We start from the raw sequence: 8,762 nt of genomic DNA on the forward strand, positions 1-8,762 counted from the left end.
ATATACTTTTTGATATATATATATATATATATATATATATATATATATATATATATATATATATATATATATATATATATATATATATATATATATATATATATATATATATATATATATATATATATATATATATATATATATATATATATATATATATATATATATATATATATATATATATATATATATATATATATATATATATATATATATATATATATATATATATATATATCAAAAAGTATATCTCCTTTAAATCATAAAAATAAGGTGTATATATGCCCCTTTATAGAAGAATGACTCGTGTAGTCCACCTCACAAACTGATTACAAGCACGAGATGGAAAAAAAAAGGTGACAGATCAAAACAATAATGCCAACCATTTTATTTTTTTAATTTATTATAAAAAGAAATGACTTTGATCTGTTTTCTTTTTCTTCACGCTTAATCTATTATGTCAAAAAAAAATATTTATCCATCTTATAATATATAAAACTATATGCTGCTTATAAATTTTGTAATTATTGTTCCTTGTTTCAGAATGTTTTGTCATGATTTATGTATGTAGTAGTTTCACTTTGTTATGGCTTTTTTACTTTTGCAAATTTCCTTTTTCTACTTGATTTTGAAATGTTTTTCCTTGAGTTAAGGTCTATCATAAATAATTTTTTAATCACTCAAGATTAGAGTAAGATCGGTGTATACTTTACCACATCTTCATGCTTCACTTATAAAATTGCATTGAATATATCATTATTGTTATTTTTGTGCCACTTACCAAGAAATGGTAAAATGAAACATATGCGAGGCAATAGCCTATAAAGTTGGACTGTGACCATCTCATTTAAAATTTATATAATCTATTAGAAAGAGCATATTTTATTTACGTAATTATGTCTTCAATACGCCTTCCTGAGATTCCAACTCAGGAGTTCTCCTTGCTTGGATACCATATTATTGAAATTGTATTAACATCTCATCTAAAAACTTAACCGATCAGAAAGAAAGGGAAAAAATGATATTTACATAGTTGAGAGTATATAGAACAAACAAGAAAAAAGTTGTTATGATCCAAACATTAGAAACACTTATCAAAGAGTAAAGTGAATAACAAGGAAACTAGATCTATCTTCTATCTAGTTCCAAACAAATTAATGATCAAAGCATGTCCAATGATAAAAAAACAATATAACAACATCCAAAAAAAAAACAATTACAAAGTGAGATTTTTGCACAATATTTTCTTTCAATTCCTTATTCACCATGTTCCTCCTCCACCTAACATTCCATCATTCCAATATCCAACACTTGATGAATTCTCTTGCCCTTTACTCTCACTATTATTATGATTATTCAAACATCCAAATGGGAACATCATTTTTGCACCATTTTCTTGAACTTCACTTGATGTGTACAACGCGTTTAAATCTGGTGTTGCTGGTGATGATGAAGATATAAATGCACTTAAACCTCTTGAAGCAATCCCCGTTCGAAGAAGATCAAGAGCTGAAACTGGAGTAGTATTTGAAGTTGAAGTTGAAAAATGATCGATTCCATTATTGCCCTTGTCCATTTTAGGAAATTCAAGAAATTGAGGCATGCCACGAAAGTAATTATTATGATCATGTATGTTAATAGATGGAAACCCTAGATTAAGATCTTGGTTACTTCCAAGATTAAGATTGTAATTAGGGTTTTGAAGAGAACTAAGACTTGGATTAGGGTTTAGATCAAGAAGCTTTTGAGAAGATGATGATAATATTGAACATCTACTATTCTTCCTTGAACCACCTCCAACTGGAACATTTCTTAGTGTACCACCTTCTGTCCAATACCTGTTGATGAGATATAACTCAGTGACGAACTCAGAAATTTGAATTTAGGAAAAAAGAAAAATAAACTATAATGTCACACTTAAAAGTAACTTTTGAACCATCTTTACCGCTAAACTAGAATCTTCCCCTCTGTCAAGGGAATTCAATAATAACAAAATGAATTATTTTTATCTTATTTTTACACAGTAAAATTTTTTGACAAAGATTTTCAATTGAACCGGCCCCATTACTACTAGGTAGCAAGTAAGCGCTCCAACTACTACAATTTAGTAGTAACAAAAAAAAAGTATATCTCTAACAATTTAAGTTTTTAAGTGAGACGATCACAGACTTCATGAATCATACCTTCTACAAGTCTTGCAAAAGTATCTTGGTTGAGTAAGACTATAGTTGTTGTAGTAACAAAACTTGGTATTTGTTGAATTGCACCTTGGACAATTTACAACTTGATCTTTTTGTGGCCTGACTTTTTTCTCCATTGTAGAAGATGTTCTTGAACATGTAACATTAGGTGGAGCTATTTGTGTAGCCATATTGGATGTTACAAGTCCAATATCCTGAAAATTACACAATTCACACAAAAAGTGAAACAAAAAGATGGATTATAACTACTTTAATTTCACCTTTGAAATTAAACTAAAGGAAACTAAAAAAGTGGAAAAATAATAATTACTAAGAACAACTTTTTCCCTAAGCTTTATCTCCTAATCATATCATGTGTGTAATAAAGGGGGAACTAAGAAAAAAGTGCACTATTTTGGAATCTTGTACACTTTCCTTATCTTTCTTTTATTGATCCAGCCTCTACCTCATAGAAAATCCTATTTAGGAAGCTAGCGCCATTTTCATGTGTAAATAATATGAACATAGATTGAAAATAAAAATTCAATTTTTGAACATCATTTCAAGAAGATAAAATTATCTAACAAGAAAAAAAGAGTTGTTGAGCAAAGAATTCATATATCCACAAGTAATTTAATGAACATAATTTTGTACCAACCTGTGTCCATTGAGTAGTAGTATCCATAAAAAGTGAGAGAAGAAAAGCAATATAAGATGATGTCTTCTCAAGAACAAAAAAAGATCACCTGCTTTGTCCTTAGTTTAAAGGAAGAAAGAATGTTTTTGAGTTGTTTGTGAGTTGGCTTTTATGGGGTTGGTTTACTTTTTGACTACACCTTGTGAAATCACTATACTTTATTGTTATTTTTGGGTGTGAAATTTCATCAATAATCTTATTTTAAGCCTTGTGAGTGGAATTATGAATGGATGCCCTATGGTGGCTTTCTACTTTTTGACCATATGATGGGGGTCTTCTGATTCTTAAATCTTCTTTTGTCATTTCATTTTTACTTCTCCTTTCTCTTATTTATAATTTAATAATATAATAAATAATATAATATAATATAATATGTATAGTGTATTCTTAAATTATGTGGAAAAACTTCTCTGGAATATTGAAAAATGTTGGCCTACTTTGTAAGATTTTTCTTCCAAATTATTACTCCCTCCGTCCTAATTACTTGTCTATTTTTGAATTGACACACCTATTAAGAGAGACTAAGGGCCTTAAATTTGGATTTCCATTAGATAGTTGTGTATTGGTTCCTTATAAATAAAACAATAATTACATAGTGAATTTACCATTTTACCCCTATTAATTATGAAGTGGATGAATTAAAAATTAAGATTTTCAAGAAGTTCTATCTTTTTCAAAGTAATTAATTGAGGGTATAATAGGTAAAAAAATATTGTCTTTTCTGAATTTGTCAAAATGGACGAGTAATTAGGGACAACTAAAAAAGGAAATCTGGACAAATAATTCGGGACAGAGGAAGTATTAAATTTGAGTTATAATTTTAGGTTACAACTCGATAATCAAATTTGAGTTATAATTATAGGTTGCAACTCGATAAACAAAACACATTGAATATTCACCTCTTTGTATGCTCTCTTCTCTCTATGTGTGAATGTCTTTAATAATATCAGTGAGAAGCTTTATTTGTGTATAGATACTTTTGATAACATTTTTTTGTAGTAGACATGTTAAGGATTTGATTCTCAGTATTTTTTTGTCATAATCACTATCAATTTTTATTTGAGACATGTATCATATATTTGAGTCTTGCATATGTTAGTTACCTTGGTTAATCTGATCTTGGGATTTTCATGTTGGAGGTCTCAAGTTTGAAACCCCTTGCCAACGAAAGCAAGGGGTTTGTCTTCTAGATCGAGCTCATCGCATCAGGCTTGCCTAGTGCGGGTTACCTCTCCTATGTGGTTTGCGAGCTATTGCATAGGAGTGGGGGTTTTACCTGTGCGCACCCAAAGGGTAGTGACTATGGATTTCCCTGTCATTAAAAAAAAATAAAAATTATCAAAACATCACAGTTTTAGCTTAGTTTATAACTCTCTAAATCCTGTATAAATAGATACACATCAGTATAAAAAGAATACAGCATACACATAGACATATGTATTTATGTATTAGATACAAGTATAGAACTTAAAATTCAAATTGTGAAAAACAAAGACAAATACATCGTATTCAACTTTAAACTAAGACGATAATATGTAATTATTGAAAGTATCGTTGCATGTTGTGTCTTGTGAAATTTCTCATTAATTTATGGAAAACAAAGAATATATTAATTTTTGTCCGACTTACCCTTATCTAATAATGATTTGAACATAGTTCTAAAAGGTCTTTTAATACTTTTTAGTATATAAAAAGATAATTTAATCAAATAACCTTTTAATTAATACTATGAAAATCAGTTTTTAATGAGGGTCAACCTTAAAAATCAATTAATATATGAATGAGAGAATATATAAAAGATAAAGTACTACATGTATATAGCACTAATTAACAGTTATGCCTATAATAAAATTTACTGACAAATTTAAAGTGTCGTCAATTTCTTCCGCCTTCTAAGTTTCTTTACTCCTAGTTTGTAGCTTTATAATAAAGTTGTTGATCTTATATCGAGAAAGACATATTAATTAGGTATTTAAAAGGCTATTTTACTTGGCAAACACTAAATCACCTTTTTTTTTTGTATTGTTAATGATATTTGAAACTTTTTGGCAACAACATTTCCTTACTAGTTAGGAAGATTATGTTCAATCCTTAGAAACACTCAATTGTTTGCATGTTCACATCCTTTTGTCACTTTTGGCAACTTGATCCAAATGTTCTATCTTTTGTTTCTCCTTTTTCTTCTTTATGTTAAAAAATATATGTAATCACTTCATTAACAAGTATCACACAATATCAATGTCAATATGGCCTTTTCAATGTTTCCCTTTACTATTGTCTAAAGCATTCTTTACCATCTTATTATGAAAAAAGACATCAAGAGTTTTATGCCAACCATATCAACTTACCACTATTTTGCTTTTGTTTCTACTCACAATTTGCAATATCATTTACCTTTTTTTATGATCATGGTGTCTGGATCAACTTTCGTACATCTCGACTAATTAATTTTACGAAATATTTGTCATCTCCCACCAGCCATAGGTATTAAGCAATGTTATCAAAAGCAAAAAAATACAATATGACGTAAATCTAAATTAATCGAATTCTAATACGGATATCGGATAAAAAACCGGTCGCTACCCCTGCGTTGTAGTAATTGCTTTAAACAGACAAGAAAAATGAAATGGGACCAATCAGTGCGTGATAGAAATGAGTGAATAGGTGATGAAGACACTTCCAAGAACCTTTATTTTTTCCTTTTAATAAATTAAAGAGTGAAATGTAAAAAAAATACTTAAATTATTGTTTCTATTTTAGTTTTATATTTGAACTATTGGGAGTGTGAGTTTTATATATCTAAACAATCACTCATTATTTTAAGAAATACATCTCTCTTTTTTATTACATTCTCGCTCCTACATTCTCTCTTTTATTTTTAAAAAATTATCATATGATCATACTCCACATTAACAAAACATTTCATCTTGAAATAAATTTAAAAGATTATTACTACTACCTTTGTAATGTTCCCTTTCTTCTGTATTTGAATTTAAATGTGGAACGACCATTTTGCTCTTCCCCTTAGCATTTTCATGCTTAGTTTGTGTTTTGGAAATGATTGGTGTGGTCCCAAATGAGATCGGGTGAGTTTTTGGTGATTTGACCCCTCTTGAGTTAAGAATTATTGATAAGATTGACTTTGGTCAACATTTTGAGTTCTGAGCAGCGGATGGAAATTCCGTCAGTTCTAGCGCTTCCGGAAAGTCGAATTTGAGCCAGTTAGATAGTTTGTAAAGTTTTCGAGACCTTGGTCTGAGTTTTGAGCGTTTGGGTGAGAAATTGAGTTTTAAGACTTAAGAGTGCTCCGTGAGGGTAATTCCATCATTTGACCTCTTTTCGAAAAGTCAAAGATTTCATTGAGTCTGGAATGTCGAGTTTAGTGGGGTAACATGTCCAATTTACTTTTATCGAACTTTGAACAAATTCCGAGGGTCCATTTGATGACTTGAAAGTGGGTTGTTTTTTTGGAATCTACTAACCTCGCGATTGTGAAGGGAGTTTCGCTTTCGCGAGGTTCGCGTTTGTGAGACTGATTCGCTTTCGTGAAAGGTCAAGTGGTATTTCACAAAAGCGAAGGCTGATTCGCAAAAGCGAAGGTCAAAAATTTATTTGGGGTTCGCTTTTGTGAACATGGTGTCACTTTTGCAACTCTGAGACCCATTTTTGCCGGCCAATTTCAGGATTCTTCCCATTTTCTCTCGATTTGAGGTGAGGAGAGGCAATTCTTAAAACTTTTTCTTAGTGAAATTCGTGTGGGTAAGTTCCTCTACCAACTCCTTTTCATTTTCTTTAATTTTAAGCAATCAAAACACCTTTTAAATATTGATTTCAATGTGGGTTTTGGGGGGTTTTCCCCTAAGTTGGAAAATGGATATTATTTTTTATTTGGAGCTTGTTTCTTGACCGATTTTAATGGGGTTTTCAACCATGAATCCCTCTTTACTTGTAGAACTTGATTTTCAGCTAAAAATCTAATTCCAGCTTTTCAATTTCTAAAGTGATATTTTGATTAATTTATCTCCGATTTCAAATCATATCAATATGGGTATCATTGGAGTCTTTTTGATGAACTCTTTCCACTCTTGATAGCTAAGGATCGTTTCGGTGATTGTGTGGTTGATGAAGTTTTCCGATAGGATTGTTCGAGTGATGTTTCAATATTGAGGTAGGTTTGGCTATCCCTATATTACATTGAGATGAATAATTAACCTTTCTTAGGAAGTCAACTGCGAAATAAGTAGTAGCATAAGTCTTAGAAGTTGATATATGTTGACCTCCTTGTTTAGTTCATATGATGTCTAATTGGGATGCTTAGCATGTGTGGAGGCTTGTGTGATATTTGTAATTGTTGCGGAAATTTTGTGATATTCGAGTAATTGCCTGAGTGAAGGGTTGTGTGACCTATCTTTATATTTGACATTGAGATGCCTGAGTTAGGGGCTTGAGTCAACTTTTGAACATCTTAAAATGAAAGAAATAATGCTTTCTAAGTGATAAAAGTTGAATTCAAATTATTTCCTCCACTATCCCTATCATTTGAGAATATGTTTCATAGCTTGTTGAGTTTGAGAACTTGATACTATTTGAAAACTCTTGATGAAATGATTATGCCTTGTGTTATATATGTTGTGATGCAGTCATCATCATGCAACATATCATTGTTCATGGAAATACAAGAAAGTGGAGGAATACTATCTTTTTGAAAAAGAAAATTGGACACCTTACTTATATCATTAACCACGAGCTAGGTGGCAAGATGATGAGATATTGAGATTATGAGATCGATGTATGGACTGCAAGTTCCCATGGGTCCTTGTTTGGAAGCTAATTGCTCGGCAAATTGTATATGACATGTTGTGCAACGACCTTCGTATCACCACATTATTTCATCATCTTATTACATCACATTGACCAACTTTATTGTGTTGTGTAATTTGTTTATGTGTCGATTTAAATGATACATGTACTCATGTGCCTATACATTATTCGTGTCGTTCTATATAAATTGGCGACATCGATGTCGGAATAAGACTTTTCTGCCTGTAGGTGGAAGCATTTCATAGTTTATTTCTTAAGTTTGTTTAGTTGCTTATATTTAGTCAGTCTAACTTACTGAGTACGTGTGGATTGTACTCACCCCCTACTTTTGTCAACCTTTTGATGCAGTAGGTAGTCAGGGTGATCCTCGTTGCAATTGATTGGATCCATCAGATTTCTCTCTTTCGGAGTTGTGTGAGATCCTACTTTCCAGATCGCCATAGGTCTCTATTTATCATTTAAAGTCTTAAACTTTCCTTTCAAAGACTTGAGATGTATTTCAGATTCTAGAAATATATTAGATGTCTTATATACTTATGCTAACATCAGGTTTTGAGAATTTCTTTGTTGTTTTCTATTGTTTGTGGCTTGACTTCCCTTTGGGAGTCTCATATGTGTTATTTCTTTTGGCTTACACACCATTTTTGGGGTTCTCGGGGTGTGTACCATCATGACTTTGGCTTTTGGGTCGTGACACCCTCCGTTCCAATTTATGTGACACATTTCGAATTTCAAGATTCAAACAACTATATCTTGATCATAATTTTTATATATACCTTTTAAATAATTTGAATTGTCAATTATTATGACTTATAGTACTTTTCACGTAGTTAAAATTGAAGATTTTATGTGCAAATTCCCGATCAAACATAAACTATTTGAATCTCGAAAAATGAATATGTCACATAAATTGAGACAGAGGGAGCATTAGTTAAAAATTAGACATTAAAGTATCAATATTCCAAATATATATTCATTTATTTTATTTTTAAAAAGCTTAAAACATTTTTCACACTCCACCACCTCCTCGCACTGTATCCCCATCACCCCCCCCCCCCCCCCCC

At 30.9% G+C, this 8,762-nt stretch overlaps 1 protein-coding gene across 2 annotated transcripts; it reads right to left on the bottom strand.

Moving 5' to 3' along the window:
• Positions 1 to 1,055: 1,055 nt before the first annotated feature.
• On the bottom strand, positions 1,056 to 4,121 carry LOC102599884 (dof zinc finger protein DOF2.5-like). 2 transcript variants are annotated; one of them, XM_006362071.2, is made up of 3 exons: positions 3,981 to 4,121; positions 2,184 to 2,395; positions 1,056 to 1,838 (listed from the first exon to the last, which is right to left on the bottom strand). In XM_006362071.2, the coding sequence occupies exons 2-3, from the start codon at positions 2,369 to 2,371 to the stop codon at positions 1,262 to 1,264; spliced, it is 765 nt and encodes a 254-aa protein (XP_006362133.1). In that variant the 5' UTR covers positions 2,372 to 2,395; positions 3,981 to 4,121; the 3' UTR covers positions 1,056 to 1,261. The 2 variants fall into 2 exon arrangements, with proteins under 2 accessions (XP_006362133.1, XP_006362132.1); XM_006362070.2 differs by lacking the exon at positions 3,981 to 4,121 and adding an exon at positions 2,839 to 3,162.
• Between the last annotated feature and the right edge of the window lie 4,641 nt (positions 4,122 to 8,762).

The sequence above is a fragment of the Solanum tuberosum genome, unplaced genomic scaffold (genome assembly GCF_000226075.1).
Source record: "Solanum tuberosum cultivar DM 1-3 516 R44 unplaced genomic scaffold, SolTub_3.0 scf00382, whole genome shotgun sequence".
Lineage (NCBI taxonomy): Eukaryota > Viridiplantae > Streptophyta > Magnoliopsida > Solanales > Solanaceae > Solanum > Solanum tuberosum.